The sequence below is a fragment of the Salvia splendens genome, chromosome 1 (genome assembly GCF_004379255.2).
Source record: "Salvia splendens isolate huo1 chromosome 1, SspV2, whole genome shotgun sequence".
Taxonomy (NCBI): domain Eukaryota; kingdom Viridiplantae; phylum Streptophyta; class Magnoliopsida; order Lamiales; family Lamiaceae; genus Salvia; species Salvia splendens.
The window spans coordinates 38439195-38455976 of NC_056032.1; the positions used below are offsets into that span (position 1 = coordinate 38439195).

Sequence of the window (16782 nt, forward strand, 5' to 3'; positions counted from 1 at the left end):
ATAATTTAAATCAATAAAGTTATATGTGTTTTAAAGTTATGAGATATTTTCAAAAGTTAGTTACGACTAATTTGTACCTTAATACTATTTTTTTTTTATCATATTGATATTCCAGGGCTGACGATCTACGCCATTGATTTGAATATCTAATGACTACCTTAATACTATTGACTTTTTTTTTTGATCATATTGATATTCCAGGGCTGACGATCTACGCCATTGATTTGAATATCTAATGACTATTATTTAATTGTAGGTAGTAATTAAGTGTTGAGTTAGTAATATAATACTCATAATGGCAGTTTAAAAATTTAAACGTTTACCATATTATGCCGAAAATTCCACTATACCATGACTTTGATATAATCTATATTTATTCTGTATAATTTCAGTTTTTCGTATTTTCCCTATCCCTGAATACAAGAAGTCCTTTTACCTCAAAACTCAAAAGCAACCGCGTAAAATTAGTTTTTGCTGGCCCAATGATATGACTACTTTGGAGGCAGCCCATTAATAGCCCATGGACCTAGCCTTAGTTGAGTGGTCCCCACCCAACTCAATTTGAAAATCTAGGGTTCTTACTCACACACATAAATACATGTATGGTCTGGTACGATTATGATAGATGCTCGTCTCCAACTCTCCGTCACTCCTTTTCTTCATACTTTAATCAACGTCGTTTCTCGAAGCTACCTCCCCTTTCAATTTGTAAGGTGAGCTTTTAAAAAAAAAAAAAAAATTTGTCTTGCGGTTTTCATTGATGCATTAATTTAATGTTTTCTTCTGCAAGTCAGAATCTCATAAGCGACAAAGATGAGGCCGATTTTTTGCGGAAACTTTGAGTACGAAACTCGGCAATCAGACTTGGAGCGGTTGTTCTCCAAGTATGGAAGAGTCGACCGCGTCGACATGAAATCTGGTACTACATTTTACAGGGCGATTTCATTTAGTGAACATCTACTTCATTTTTTTCTTCTTCTGTCTATTCCTTTTTCTCGGATTTTGTTAGCGAAGCTGGACTTATTCTGTATTCATTGATAGTAATTACTTTTTTTTGTATGCTTATTTTTTACTGTGATTTGTGTTAAATATTCATTTACTCTTTTTAAATGTTTTTGGGAAGTGAGTATGAGTGAATCTGCCTTTGTGTATGGAGGTCTCAGTGAGTAACCATATGTATGTTCAAAGTGCTCAAAGATGGTATCAATTATACACATGTAGCACCTCTGCTCTTCACTTACTACGCATGTAGGCGTGCATATCCATTTTGTAAATATTGCAGGGTGTATCCTGGCAAAAAGGAATTATGGAAAAATCAGGAAATATAGTTATATATACAAGAAGTTTTCGATATTTAAGCGCCTTGTTTTGACGCAGGAACATCTACAAAGGAACTGTCTTCTATGCAATAAAAACCTCTAATGCAAAGGCTGTCTACTTTCCTACCTGCTCTCCTAGTTGCAGATGGGAACAGTTCCACATCTCATTCTCCATTTCATCTCATTCATTTATTCAATGCTAGCATTGCTATCCCACCCAATGGAAAGGGTGGGGATGATTTTGGCATGCCATGCTTGCTTCAATAATGTTAAGGGATCTAGGTGTCAGACCAGTTCATCCTGCCATACCCACCTTCACTAATGTTAAGGCGATCAATGAGTTCTATCATGCCATGTCTTCCATTTACTGATCTCATGCTGTGATATTGCTGAAGCATGCTTAGCAATGACTACTCAACTATCTCCATGATCTTAGTTTGCCTCCACTATTCATCTTTGCTTTCATCAGAACCTTCGCATGTTTGCAGGTGTTTTACTTAATTCAAATCTCCACAGGAGAAATAACATACTGGCTTAGTGATGCAGCTCTGTGCAACATTTGTACTCCTGAATGATATCTGTTGTCTATGCTGCTCATATAAGTTGTTTCACTTTCAGGATTTGCATTTGTTTACTTTGAGGATGAACGTGATGCTGAAGACGCCATTCGCAATCTTGATAATATTACATTTGGGCATGACAGGCGCAGGTTGTCAGTTGAATGGGCCAAGGTATGTTTACGTTGTTTGTAGCCTTGATATAATATGTTATGCTTTTGGTTTAATAAGGCAGCCTTTTGTGTTGTTCATCTTGACAGGGTGAACGTGGTAGGCATCGTGATGGGAGAGCTGCAAATCAAAAGCCAACTAAGACCCTTTTTGTGATAAACTTTGATCCTGTGCGTACCAAAGTCCATGACATAGAAAGACACTTCGAGCCTTATGGGAAGCTTCTCAATGTCCGCATTCGAAGGAACTTTGCATTTGTGCAATTTGAGACTCAGGAGGACGCAACAAAAGCTTTGGAATGCACCCACATGAGGTCAGGAGCCTCAGTATACCACATAAAAGACAATATTCCTCCATTCTGTTTCTGTGCTGAATAAGTATATTTATTCTGAATCTTGCAGCAAGGTACTGGATAGGGTTGTTTCTGTTGAGTATGCACTGAGGGATGATGACGAGAGGGGTGGAATGCACGAAAGCCCCAGAAGAAACTATGGTAGGCGTGGAGACAGTCCTTATAGAAGGTCACCTAGTCCAGGATTTCGAAGGAGCCGCCCAAGTCCTGATTATGGGCGAGACAGAAGCCCTGTTTATGATAGGTACACTGGCCCATCACATGACCGGCGCAGGAGCCCTGATTATGGCAGACACCGAAGGTATATATGCTTGTCTGACTACTATTATGTGTTTTGAATGAATAGCCAAAATACACATAAAAATATAAAATAGTCTCACTTTATCTACTGCCTATGGTAAATGTACATTGCAGAATATATACTCACATTCACCTCTTTTACTATTTTTAGTAGGTCGCCTGTTCGAAGATCAAGAACTTGATGGCTGAGTGTGTAAATGAGCTCAGTGTTTTAGGCAATGAAGGATATAAGCTTATACACTAGTGTAGGAGCTACGCTACTGGTTTTGTATCTTGAATTGAATGGCTCTCTTGCTCTGGATTTTACGTTATTTATGTGCATCTTTTGTAATTTTGCTTGGTTTTATCTATGAAGCTTCTGTTTATCTTTTTTAGAACTTAATTGTGATTTTGCAGTTAATACTTTTTTAGAATTTAATCTAACACCTAAAATAGTGCTACTAGTACATAGGTTGTACATAATACTGAGATTGTCATTCCAAGTATTTAAACAATTGCTTCTTTATTGTGAGTGTGCGATTATGACTTTAATCCATCATGTGATGTGGTATGGGTTTGCAACCCAACAATGATATTCTCAAAGTAACTATCATTACCTATTGGCTTGATAATGACACAAACAAAAACTATTCAAGAAACAAACCATAAAATGATTTCATGAATAATTAGGAGAATACAAAGATATAGATATATTCAGATGAAAAATCAAGAAGAGGATTTGAGCAACTCTCCTCGAATGGCCTTATCAAGCCAGGTCTGAGCATCCTCCATCATTCCAGGGCTGAGTCTGACCATGAGAATGCAGAATTCCATTTGATTGAGCGCTCCGTCTCCGTCGAGATCACCCTCCTGCACCATCGCATCCGCGTCGTCTCTGCTCATCCCTTCCAACCCCAGGAGCGCACAATTCTTCTGCAAGCTTGCCGCCGTGATCAGCCCCTTGCTTGGATCCGCAAGCAGCCGGAATCCACCGCAGAGCTCCGCCACGAAGGTGTCGCCGTCCAGCTTGTCCACCATCACCGGCAGCAAGTCTTCGTACTCTTTCATCTCCGAATTTGGTTCCATGTCGATGGGATTGGAAGCAGCCATCGAGAATATCAAAATAGTCAACTTTTTTCAAGTATGAAAGGAGAGAAATATGTGATGGCTCTGTATATAAGGAGAAAGGCCTGTAAATTAGGCATTAAATGATCTCAACCGCTTGTTCAATAATGGACGGTTGGATTTTATTTCTAGGTTAGTATTATAATACTCCCTCCGTCCCGGACTACTCGCACATTTCCTTTTCGGCACGGAGATTAAGGAATGAGTGTATAGCAAAGTCAACAATTGCGGCTGTAGGTGATAATTTTTACTAAAAATTGAAAAAGTGCAAATAACTTGGGACGCCCAGAAAGGAAATAAGTGCAAGTAGTCCGGGACGGAGGGAGTAGAAGTTATGATGGCTGCCTAACTGTATATGCCACAATTTTGGAGTGGGCATTGAATTAAATCGAATAAAAATAAGAGCATAGTTCCAATTCCAAAATGAGCGATTTTTCGAGGAAGGTGCTTTATTCGTTTTGGAGTGGGGTTGCTGTTTGTGTCATGATACGTGACTCATGGTCATGGGGAATTGCTTGCTTGTTCTATTGTAAGTGTATCTTCCAAGAAGCTGCCTCCCTCTCCCTATTTTTGGGACCAATTCTATATCTTCTGTTTTTACCTCATTAGCACTCTCCGAATCTTATGTTTTATTTTGTATATGTATGTAGTAATTAAAGTGCATAAATATTTCTTTTTTGATGAATGTGTGAATATAATGGTGAGCATTTAACTAATGTCTATGTTTGGATTTATGTATCGTTTTTCAAACACTTTACTAATCACCGACTTCTGGAATGTTGAAAAAACAGTTATTTATTAGTTTCCGGTTCCGGCTGAGAAATAACAATATCTTTTCTCACATTCTTTTTAGTTTCCCGGAATTTCGACTTGGTTGCAAGCAAGATTCCACTTACACAAATAGACAACAATTTTCATTCAAAACTAACATTATTTAAAGGTGGCTGGCTGTATTTGACGATAGACCTAGATAAGTAAATCCGAATAATAAAATACTAATAAATTATTGAGTCAATCACGTCCTATAAGACATAAGTTATATAGTCTCATTACTGAAATACAATGACTATCGATATTTTCATTAAGATTGTGACACTTTGAATGTTGGGTCATGTACGTTTATGGTTTTCTAATGGGGCGTAATGAGCTATTAGTCTTGATCATTTATTAATTTAAGATCATTACTATAATACTATTCATCAGCCGCCATAGTTTATTGAACTGCATCACATCACAACTCTTATGTCATGTCAAATTATATGCACAATTGAATGAGTAAAATCTAAATACAATTGAAATTAAATAAATAATAATATCAATAATACAAACTAGTTGGCTTGTACGTGTGTCGAGAGCACACTCATTCTCAGACGAATCCTACTGGAGTTTCTCTGATTGTATTGCATGTTTTGATTATGTTTGTTAATTAGGGAACTGGTCCTAGATTTAGTTGAAATTGAAGCTTTTTTTATGATTACGAGCATCTATTGTATAAATCGTTTCAATGTTTGAGGGATTAATGATAAGAAAATCGTGGTAAGCTAGTGTGGAGAAGAGTTTCTCTGTTGATTCGGGGTGGTGAAGCTAGCCTCAATTTTGGTGCAGAGAGCAAGGTGTTAGCGATCATTGACGAGCGATCGCCAGAACTCGACCACATATGAAGTGTGTGCGTGCATCTTGAGAGCGAAAAATCATTGGGAATGGGGCGAAGTATGTTTTAAGCCGAAACAATTGTATCATAGTTCAGAGGTTCTTTCAGTGATATTATATCAAAGGGGAGATGATTAATGTTTAACTAATTTTAAATATATAACTAGAGAACAAATCTCAATCACATGTTTTCTTAATCCAATGACTAAAATAATTATATATTTTTAGTTAATAAAAATTGCATATGGGTATTTTAGGAAATCAACTTTGTTCTCATATTTTCACACACACGCACACCATTCACGCTTACACACACAAACACACACTCTCTCCTTCTCTCACGAAGGATGTGGCGGAGCACACTTGCACCTCCTCTCCAGCGACACCCTCCTCCGGCCTGCCTGCTTCTCACGGCTGCCTCCCTATTTGTGGCCCCCTCCTCCGGTCTGCCTCTCGCGGAGTACGACTCACATCCTCTCGCGGGCACCGGCAATATCTCTACACCTGTGCCCTCGTCGCCTCCTGCTCCAGGACCGATTTATTGTAATCTCCATTGCACATACTCGTGCTCAACAATCTCCATCGCCAATTGAAGAATCTTCATCGCAAGAACTGATTTACTCCATCGTCAATTATCGATTTCACAATCTGCAAATTCGCTATACTCACGCAAATTCTATAGATTTTTATCACTAATGCTGAGATTTTCCTATCTCCATCACTCACGTTGATTTGTTGTGATATCCCTAGCCAATTATACAACCTACATAGCTCGAGCTCATGCTCAACAATCTCCATCATCAATTGCAGATTCTTCATCGCAAGAACTGATTTCTCCATCGTCAACTGTCAATTTCACGATCTGCAAATTTGCAATTTCACACAGGCCACATGTCTTCAATCGATCAAATGGACTCGATACCAATTCTAGACGAAGCCTAATTCGAATCTGATTCATCTTCGTATAAGGCATGCAGAATATACTTCACTATAATCCCAATATACTCCCTCCGTCCCCCCATTAATTGTCCATTTTTGCCATTTTTATCCATCCCCCATTAATTGTCCACTTCCACTTTTACCATAAATGGTAATTAGACTCCACATTCCACTAACTTATTCCATTCACATTTTATTATAAAACTAATAAATAAAAGTGGGACCCATATTCCACGAACTTTTAACCCACTTTCCTTCACATTTCTTAATACCCGTGCAGGAACCAAAGTGGACAACTAATGGGGGACGGAGGGAGTACATCACTATAAGCAAAATATACATCACTATATGCTCAATATACTTCACTGAAATGAAAAAACTGTACACTATAAACTATATTCTTCACTGAAATATCAAACATCATATTTTTAGTTCACTTCTTACTCATTTTTAGTTCACTGTGTACATATTTTAGTCCACTAAACGTGAGTTTTATTTCATTGTCAGCTTATTTTTAGTTCAAATTTTACTGGTTTTTAATTCAATGCGTACATGTTAAGTGAGTTTTATTTTGTTGCAAACTTGTTTTTAATTCACTTCTTACATATGTATAGTTCACGGCGTACTTGTTTTAGTTCACTACTATAGTTGTTCACTTCATACCAAAACTTATCAGATCATAATTTTAAGTTGTGAACAATATTTTGTTAAATAATTAACAAGTATTCATATGTGAACTGAATAGATTTCACATAAAGTGAAGTATATTGTGAATATAATGAAGTATATTGAGCATAAAGTAAAGTATATTATGCATGTCTTATAGTCTACCGTATTTTTCATTTTCAGTGAAGTATATTGTGCATATAGTGAAGTAAATTGAACATGTCTTATAGTTTACTATTTGTTCACTACAGTGAAGTATACTGTGCATATAGTGAACTATTATATGCTTATAGTGAAGTATAATAACTTTACAGTGAGGTAAATATGTTCTATAGTGAAGCAAATATGCTCTGCAGTGAAGTAAATAGTCTAACATAATATTGAATTTAATTAAAACGGATGAGCTTTATATTGAACTAAATGACACATATTATAAATCATATTAGTTTCATACAAATGGTCATGAATGCTTGAAGTTTACAATCATTTTTCCACATCTATCTCCATGTTGTTGCTACATTCTTGATAATGTTTTGATGTTGTCGCCAACTTATTCAATGACTCATGGTTTGTTTCCGACAACATTAATGCGTGCAATTCTTTGCTCTTAGCCTTTGGAGTATTTCCTTGCTGCTTCTTTTAGGCAATACATTTCCAATCTTGTTCTCGCTCACCATAGTAACAATCATCATATACTTCACTCTAAGGTCTATACACTTCACTGAAATCAGAAAACACAAAACACTATAAGACATACATCGTATACTTCACCGATAAGGCTCGTTTCATGCATTGGTTTTTGGTGATATTACATGCCTTTTTGGGGAGATAATGCGCAAATTTGAGATTAAGTGTGCAGATATTGGCTAGGTCAAGTAGATGCTGCAAATTGACCGAGCAGATGCAAAATGAGCAGAAAATGAGTAAAAAGTGTCAAAAATCCGCTAGGTCAAAGAGAATTATCAGGAGAGCAGGTGCGTAAAAAATCTGCTGGACCCAAGAACGCACACAAATTACCCGGGGCAGGGAAAATGGAGCAGAAAAAAAGTGAAGAAAGGAGCAGATTTAAAAGATCCTATTTTAAGGGTACAAACGTCAAATCATGAAGAGCATACCCTAGGGATTCGAGCTTGAAGCCTCCCTATATAAAGGGACCAACATGAATGAAGAAAGCAGCTCTTAACGCTACCATTCTCGTAGTTTAGGTAGGACACTCTCATAGGCGCTTAACGCCACTGCTCTCTTAGCTTAGTTTAGTTGAGTTGCTGATTTCTTAGCTTAGTTTAGATAGCTCACTGATTTCTTAGCTTAGTTCTATGGTTTCGATGGTGGAATTGACGACTCCGGCGTTGGATCATTGCTTTCTTTACCGCTTTTGAGACGATGTAGTTAGATCTCAAGTTTCATCGGAGGAATTGACGACTCCGCCTTTGGATCTCGACCTATTTCTGATTTTATGAAGCTTCAGTGTTTATTTTCATGTTGATGATTCTATTTACTCATGTTTCTTGGATGCTTTTTGCAATTGGTGGCTTAGATGTTTAGATCCATGATGCTTACATGATTTTCAGTAGTTTAGAGGTTGAGATATAGTTATTCACGTGCTCGATTTCTGAGATATGTTAGTTTAGGTGATGCATGCAAGGTTAATCTGTGTTTATTCCGCTTTCTGCTTGACCCAGGAGAGTAGATCTGGCAGTTCTAGCTTGAATTTCATGTTTACTAGAGGTTTTGAAGCATGCTCTGTTTTATTTCGTCAATGGTGTTTAATGCTCTGTTTTCACTCTGTTTTAGCTTAGTTATATGAAGAAGATGAAGTGGGAAGTTGGTTAGAGAATCAGATCTGTTTTGCTTTTGCTTTTTTTGCTTTTCACAGCTTTCTGCCAGCCCCAGCCAGTTTAGGAATAATGGTCCCCACTTACTTTTGCATTTTTGTCTGCCTATTTTGGGAAAGTTTCAGCATGTTCCTTCAATCATAGGTGTTCTAGTTAGTTTAACTCCAGTTTACAAGTTCTCATGAGTTGATTGTCATGCAAGTGTTCGTACCTTTCCCATCAGCTAGGTCAGGTAGATAGTTCCAGTTTAATTCCACCAGGTCAAGTAGATTAGAGTCTTACCCCACTTAATGAATGCGTGGCAGCAGCCGATCCCTTTTCCGTTTGTGTCGTAGAAACAATCGCGAGTAGGTCCCTAGTCTCTGTGGTTCGACCCCGCTCTTGCCGCTTATACTTTGTAATATTTGTTGCATTAGTAAGAAATTATAAATCTTGTTGAAAGGAGGAACACGTGCACACGTGCTAAAAATCCTCTCTTCATTCACTCTAAGCATAAACTGAATCACTGCAAAGGTAAAACACTTCACTCTTAACATTTATTAGTTCACTTTAAGCTCTAAACACTTCACTCTTAACATTTATTAGTTCACTTTAAGCTCTATACACTCTAACCATGGAATACTTCACTTTATGCAAGTTTTACTTCACTGAGATGAAAAAATAGTGCACTATAAGCACGAATCGCAAACACTTCACTCTAAGCATGGAATACTTCACTCTAAGCACGTTTTACTTCACTGAGATGAAAAAATAGTGCACTATATGGAAGGATCACAAACACTTCATTCTAACCTTGGGATACTTCACTCTATGCAAATTTTACTTCACTAAGATGAAAAAATAGTGCACTATAAGCAAGGATCACAAACACTTCACTCTAAGCATGTAATACTTCACTCTATGCACGTTTTACTTCACTGAAATGAAAAAATAGTGCACTATAAGCAAGGATCACAAACACTTCACTCTAAGCATGTAATACTTCACTCTAAGCACATTTTACTTCACTGAAATGGAAAAAATAGTGCACTATAAGCACGGATCACAAACACTTCACTCTAACCATGGAATACTTCACTTTAAGCAACGTTTTACTTCACTGAAATGAAAAAATAATGCACTATAAGCATGCATCACAAACACTTCACTCTAACCTTGGAATAGTTCACTCTAAGCACGTTTTACTTCACTGAGATGAAAAAATAGTGCACTATAAGCATGGATCACAAACACTTCACTCTAACCTTGGAATACTTCACTCTAAGTACGTTTTTACTTCACTGAGATGAAAAACAGTGCACTATAAGCATGGATCACAAACACTTCACTCTAAGCATGTAATACTTCACTTTAAGCACATTTTACTTCACTGAAATTAAAAAATAGTGCACTATAAACACGGAATACTTCACTTTAACCACAATATACTTCACTGTATGCTCAATATACTTCATTGAAATGAAAAAACAGAACACTATAAGGCATGCATCATATACTTCACTATAAGCATAATTTGGTTTACTATAAAGGTAAAATACTTTACTGTAAACATTCACTATAAGCACAATATATTGCTAGTTCACCATAAACAAAATATACTACTAGATCAGCTCACATACTTCGCTATAAACAAAATATACATCACTATAATCATGTAAGCACTTCACTATAATCATGTTATCACTGTAAAGGTAAAATAGACTCACATACTTCACTATAAACAAAATATACATCACTATAAACAAAGAATAAGTACTTCAATTACACAAAATATACTTCAGTTTCTACAGTTAAACAAAATATACAGCACTATAAATAACCATGCATTTAGAATCACATTTTATACACAGAAATATCGTAAATTAAAATTTTTAAAAAGTAGGAATGACTCACGATCGGAGCCTTGGAGTATTCTGTCGGGACCTCCGGTTGCATTTTCTTTTGACGTTTAAAACCTACAAAAAATGAAATCTAAATCAGTTGAAGAAATGTTAATAAAAAATGAATTCGAAATTGGTAGGACAACTTACATTTTGAAAAATCTTTCTGGTTTGAATCCATTATTCGACGACGGAATGAGAGAATTGGATGTTGAGGAAAACAGAATGAGGGGACGACAACTGCAGAGTGAATCGGCGTTGAGTGAGAATTTGAGGTTTAGAGAAGAGGAGAAGAGCGATGGCGGGCAAAAGGAGAATTTGGAAATGAGAGAGGAATTCAAGTTTTAACCCCAATTTCATTTGTTAAATGACTATTTTACCCCGCCTTCTTATAGTGAACCAATTCATTCTTATAGTGAAGTAAAATCTGGATCAATTTCAAAAATCACATCACTAAATATCAGCCTGTGATTTTCTTAATCTTGTGGCTGTGATTTTCTTAATCTTGTTATACACTTAATGGACACTTGCCCCATATCACTACTTATCTTTTTAAAATATTATGCTCGAACGATGCCATTACTTCCATTAGTATAGCATAATTATTGTAGCATGTCTTTAAAATATTATGCTCGAACGATGCCATTACTTCCATTAGTATAGCATAATTATTGTAGCTCAACGTTAGTTCTATGATTTTGTAGTGAATAAGAATCGAAATGGACATCGGTATCACAAAAGCATATAAAACTTAAAAAAATGTTACTAGTATTTTTATTCAACCTAAATCCCAATAAAAGATATGACAGGGAAGCTGCAACTCGGTTTACGATTCATAAACAATTCTTGAAGCATTTCGGAACTTTTATTTGCTATAACATAGAAAGAAGTGGAGTATTATTTTATCTTTTTAGTAGGCATGAGTTATTAATTATTAGCATTTCCCATTTCCCAATAGCAATACGGTGCAAAATATACTATACACATGTCGGCCTTGGTCACCGTTGAATAAATTATTACTATTAATGTCTTAATCGCTCTGTCACTATGGTCTATGGCTAATTGAAAGAGACCTCGCGTCTAATTGAAAATTTGAGATACCCTGGGGAGAGGATCCCCTGCTGTGCACAAATCACAGCAGGGCCCTGCTGCCCCATACACCACCATTTTTTATTATTTTTTTTTTATAAAAAAAAAATAAAAATTTAATATATTTTAAAATTGTTTGTGAGGGGCAGCAGGCCCTGCTGTGATTTGTGCACAGCAGGGGATCCTCTCCCGATACCCTGTCATTTGCTATATAATTGGGATTTTTTAATTTAATTAAAAATTAAAATACACTGTCAGTCATTTATTTTTATCAGAATGAATGGTCCAATTTTGGAGGCGTCAAAGAAGTCAAAGAAGTCGAGGCTGAAGGCGATCGAGGCCGGCGCGATCTGCACGCTGGTGGAGCTGCTGCCGGAATCGAGCAGATCTAAATGCGAGAGGATCATGCAATTGATCAATTTTGCTTTTGTTACGGTGTTTGAGCTTTTGGCAAAGCTTAATTGTTGATTCGAGTATGGTTTTGGAGGTATTAGGCTTAGCATTATCAATTGGGTTGGATGTGAACTGGATTGGGAAATCAAACATAATCATAATACACTTTAGGTGTTTGGTGATATTCCCAGTTGGGAATTAGTTGCTAAGAGTTAGATTCAAAATTTAGCTATCTCTCATTTTTAACGTTAACTACACATGTATAATCTATGTCAACTGCATATACAATTCATGTCAACTACACCCATATAATGTCAACTATGTGTACAATACATGTCAATTACATAAATAATCCATCTCAACTACGTACATATAATGTCAACTACGTATATCTACATATATTATATGTAAAACATTATTGTTGACATAAATAATATAGGTCGTTGACATGAAAATATTTGTTGTTGACATTAATTATTTGTAAAATGTTGTTGATATAATAATTGACATAAATAACGTTTGTTGTTGACATCGTAGTTGACATCCTGCGAAAATGACAATTATGCTCCCTAGTTGACATCACGTGAAAATTGTGAATGAGTGGCTGAAAATGTATCTTAGTTATCAATTAGGCCCAAAAATCTTAACCTAACAGGATCGTGTATGTATACCTTAAGAGAGTTTTCTGTCTTAAATGGGCCTCCGTATAATATCCACTCATGGGCTTAGATCAAGTTTGTTTAACGTTAATACTCTCGTGGGAAAAGTAAAAGAAAATAAAAGTAATAAACTAAAATAAGAAGAAATTATCCATGTAATGTAACTGTGGTTCCTTTTTTTCTGAAAGAGAAAAAACAAAACACTAATTTGTTTCTTAAATCACACTTCATTCCAATCATAATCTAACTACAAAATCTCGTTTTACATAAAATCGAAATTTTATTACACACCGTTTGAATGCACTGTCCATTCATAATGCACAAATACAAATGAAAGCCACATAAACGACCAAACAACTATACTAATGTATTAGCATAAACATTCTAACAAGTAACAACAAACACGCCTTCTACAAATGGAACAAACACGTCTTTCTACAAATGGGAGAAACAGAGTTTAATTGTGATTGGTGTTGGTGAACTACTCTCTTAAAAAAGCAACTTTCACTATAACTACAGCTTAACCGATTATATGAAATGGTGATGTGGGTGAGATCATGATTGCATATATATGGGTTACCAATTCAATGTAGTCTGCAAACTGGAGTATATAACATATAAACAGACTGTTGTCGCCTTTCTCCCCAACACACACAAAAGCACAATCACGATTCACACACAAGTGTTTAAATAGAAATTTATCCGAGCCTATCGACTTCTGCTGCATTTTCTGCAAAATCGAACTCGTGGTAACGAGCCTTGGTGACAATGAAATACCTAGGTCATTCTTCGTATTATAGAATGCAATAAGGGTTGAATGAGATAAATACTTAGATCATTCTTTGTCATTAGATCCAGTAGTATTATTCCATTACTTAGATCGGAATATAATTGATAAATATTGATAACTCTCAGATAAAGTAATAGAATGGAAAGATCCATTTGACAATGAACTATTGGTTCTAAGCCATGTTTGACAATCAATCAGCAATTCGAAGTGATTTTCTTTTGTATTCTTAATAAACAAATGTTTGTGATATAGGAAGATCCATTGGAAAGTAAGAAACACATTTATAAAAATAGAATGAATGTAGGAAATAAATAACAATTCTATTGCGAAAGAATTTATTTACAAAATCGGGATGCACTTTTTTATCAGGATGAATGATGGACGTCGAGATTGATTTACTTAACCCCCACAAATTGTTGCATACATGGCTAATTATGCATTTTTTGATACTAGAATATCTTAGTAGAAATACGAGAAGTAATAGTTTTATCATTGTAATTTTTTTTACACAAATGATATTCGAGGACTTGAATTGGCAATAAATTAATTAATGAATAGTATTTAAAATCTTACTACTATACATTGGTAACTTGCAAGAGTAAGATCATTAGGAATTCTATAAACATTTTGCGCCAAATTGAACATCAGAAATTTCATTCGAAAAATAAACGTATGTGAAAAGCAAAGCATATGTATTTCTTCGATGGCGTGCACAGGAAACTTACCTTGGATACCTATTCCAAGCATCTATGTATATAACTCGAAAGAAATGAAAAAACCCAATTGTTCATAAATTTGAGATTTTTTTTTCTGCAACGGTGATTTTTATCCATTTCCTGGCAGATAATTCAATTATTGTGAGGGGTTTAGCAGAAATTGGGGAAATTTTACAGGTGAAAGAGAGATGGGTTTGCTCTCAAACAGAGTGGAGCGAAATGAGATCAAACCAGGGGATCATATCTACACTTACCGAGCTGTCTTTGCATACTCTCATCATGGTTAGTTTATCGAATGTCTTTGTTTTTTCTTTGTGTGTGTGCGATTATCATTCTGCGAATAAAGGGAGCTGGCAATGTTGGGTGTCAATTGTTATTGATTCTTGCTCAATTTCTCCTTATTATTGGTTTCTTGAATGTGCTTTGCCCTTTTTTTTTTACTTTGGCATTGTCAATGCAAGTCTTTACACGTGGGTTGTTATGTTCTTATTTTCCGTTTATTTTTATGAAGTTGAAGAATTTGGAAGATTTTCAGTGTTGAAATTGTAATCTTGGATTACAAATCTGATATTTGTCAACTGCACAACTGATAGCAATCGTATTGAAATTGTACTATTTAGTTTATCGAGAGGAGTGTTTTCCTATGCAGTTTCTCCATGTGTGTTCATTCAAGAATTGACAATGTTGGGTTCTAGATGGGATGATGCATCACATTTAATTACTTTCAGATGTTAAAAACTAGGCATATTCCCTCAATCTTGTGACAGAGAACTCATGTTAGGCAAGATGGACTTAAGAGATATGTTTATGGTTTATGATTTGTGTTCGTTGATCGTCTAGTTTCTCACGTTACAAAGAGTAGTAATGGGACTCCAACACCTTGAGAGCATAATATTGGTTCAAACCACATTGGCCAAGTAAGGCGAGTTGCATAAGGCAAGATTATGTTATCTGGGATTTACAGTATTTAGCTCCTCAGCTTTATGGCCAAGAATGCCTTTCTCTGGATTGTATGTCGTTTAATGCCATAAACCAAATGGAGTCTTTCAATGGTGATCTATTACCAATCTCCTCTGTGAACTTGACTTATTCCCCTGGTCTTACTTCTTAGTGAACCTACCACTCTATCCTTGGTAAAAGGTAAAAACCAAGAAGAATTAGCACACATATTTCCTTGATAATCTGTTCTATGACACATTTTCCTCTGTCTATGATATTCATTCTCAATTTGTATTTAAGTATGTCATCCCAATAGCTCTGTGGTCTAACTTCTAAGCTAAGAACATCTAGCATGTCTTTAGTTGAAGCAATTGTCCTCTGTAAATCTGCAAATATGTTTGATCAGTTTCTTCTTAAATCCTTTCTAGTTTTTTCACATGAACATATTAACTTGTGTGATTATTTTTCTCTTGCTTTGCGGTTAAGAATCTATTCCCTACCATGGACTATGTTATTATACAGGTATCTTTGTCGGAAGCAGCAAAGTGGTTCATTTCACGCGTGTTTCTACCTCTTCCACATCCTCCGACGAAGCATACAGCGTGACTGCACAATGTCCGACCTTTCCTGACTGTGGTTTGAGGCAGCCAGACAGTGGGGTTGTCCTCTCCTGCATCGACTGCTTCCTCAACAACGGCTCCCTCTATTCCTTCAAGTATGGGGTGAGTCCATCAATTTTCCTTGCTAAAGTACGTGGAGGCACGTGCACGACTGCAGGATCAGATCCACCCGAGATAGTCATTCACCGAGCAATGTATCTATTCAGGAACGGATTTGGGAACTATGACGTGTTCCAGAACAACTGTGAGGATTTCGCCCTGTACTGTAAGACTGGTCTCCTCATAGTTGATCGTCTAGGGGTGGGGAGAAGCGGACAGGCTTCTTCGGTCCTTGGTGCACCATTGGCAGCTCTTCTCTCTTCCCCTCTCAAGCTGCTGATGCCAAGTCCGATCGGGGTGGCTACAATGACAGCAGGAATGTACTGCGTTAGTAGATATGCAACTGACATTGGTGTCCGAACTGATGTCGTCAAGGTCTCTGTTGAGGATCTGGCTATGAATCTTGGTTGGGGTAGTAATGAAGAAATACCTCAAGAAAATGAGGTCTCTAACAACCAACAAATCAGGTGATGCTATGAACTATACCATCATTAATGCCTATGTTCTGTTGTTGAGATATGAGTGAAAAATGTGACTGAACAGAAGTTGGTCTGATTAATATGTTTGATGTGGTGGAATGTTGATGATTTGGTTGTTTATGTTGGCTGTCTTGATCATCTCTCTCTCTTCCTCTCTGTTTCTTAGTTGCATGCCAAATATGGAAATGGGAAATTTTCTTGAACTGCAGAATGTAAAGATCACAT

General features: G+C 36.3%; 3 protein-coding genes across 5 annotated transcripts; 2 read left to right on the plus strand and 1 right to left on the minus strand.

Annotated features, from left to right (window-relative positions):
* The first annotated feature begins 581 nt into the window (after window positions 1-581).
* On the plus strand, window positions 582-3081 carry LOC121749695 (serine/arginine-rich splicing factor RS31-like). Of its 3 annotated transcripts, none has more exons than XM_042144291.1 (6): window positions 582-713; window positions 795-919; window positions 1938-2050; window positions 2137-2360; window positions 2449-2700; window positions 2851-3081. In XM_042144291.1, the coding sequence occupies exons 2-6, from the start codon at window positions 814-816 to the stop codon at window positions 2879-2881; spliced, it is 726 nt and encodes a 241-aa protein (XP_042000225.1). In that variant the 5' UTR covers window positions 582-713; window positions 795-813; the 3' UTR covers window positions 2882-3081. The 3 variants fall into 3 exon arrangements, with proteins under 3 accessions (XP_042000225.1, XP_042000232.1, XP_042000240.1); XM_042144298.1 differs by having other exon boundaries at window positions 2854-3081; XM_042144306.1 differs by lacking the exon at window positions 582-713 and adding an exon at window positions 1378-1807.
* Window positions 3082-3328: 247 nt separating this feature from the next.
* LOC121749715 (calcium-binding protein KIC-like) lies at window positions 3329-3952 on the minus strand. The gene has a single exon (XM_042144318.1). It carries the CDS (start codon window positions 3786-3788, stop codon window positions 3405-3407), a length of 384 nt encoding a protein of 127 aa, XP_042000252.1. The 5' UTR covers window positions 3789-3952; the 3' UTR covers window positions 3329-3404.
* Window positions 3953-14326: 10374 nt separating this feature from the next.
* On the plus strand, window positions 14327-16695 carry LOC121749734 (protein LEAD-SENSITIVE 1-like). Its single transcript, XM_042144352.1, has 2 exons — window positions 14327-14702; window positions 15882-16695. Exons 1-2 carry the CDS (start codon window positions 14609-14611, stop codon window positions 16547-16549), a joined length of 762 nt encoding a protein of 253 aa, XP_042000286.1. The 5' UTR covers window positions 14327-14608; the 3' UTR covers window positions 16550-16695.
* Window positions 16696-16782: the final 87 nt, after the last annotated feature.

Excerpts from the sequence above, each read along its gene's own strand:
- LOC121749695 (XM_042144291.1), top strand. The coding sequence starts at position 814 with ATGAGGCCGATTTTTTGCGGAAACTTTGAGTACGAAACTCGGCAATCA. Across the intron at positions 2,361-2,448 it reads TTGGAATGCACCCACATGAG|CAAGGTACTGGATAGGGTTG; the intron begins GTCAGGAGCCTC and ends TGAATCTTGCAG. Across the intron at positions 2,701-2,850 it reads GATTATGGCAGACACCGAAG|TAGGTCGCCTGTTCGAAGAT; the intron begins GTATATATGCTT and ends TACTATTTTTAG.
- LOC121749715 (XM_042144318.1), bottom strand. The coding sequence starts at position 3,788 with ATGGCTGCTTCCAATCCCATCGACATGGAACCAAATTCGGAGATGAAA.
- LOC121749734 (XM_042144352.1), top strand. The coding sequence starts at position 14,609 with ATGGGTTTGCTCTCAAACAGAGTGGAGCGAAATGAGATCAAACCAGGG. Across the intron at positions 14,703-15,881 it reads CTTTGCATACTCTCATCATG|GTATCTTTGTCGGAAGCAGC; the intron begins GTTAGTTTATCG and ends GTTATTATACAG.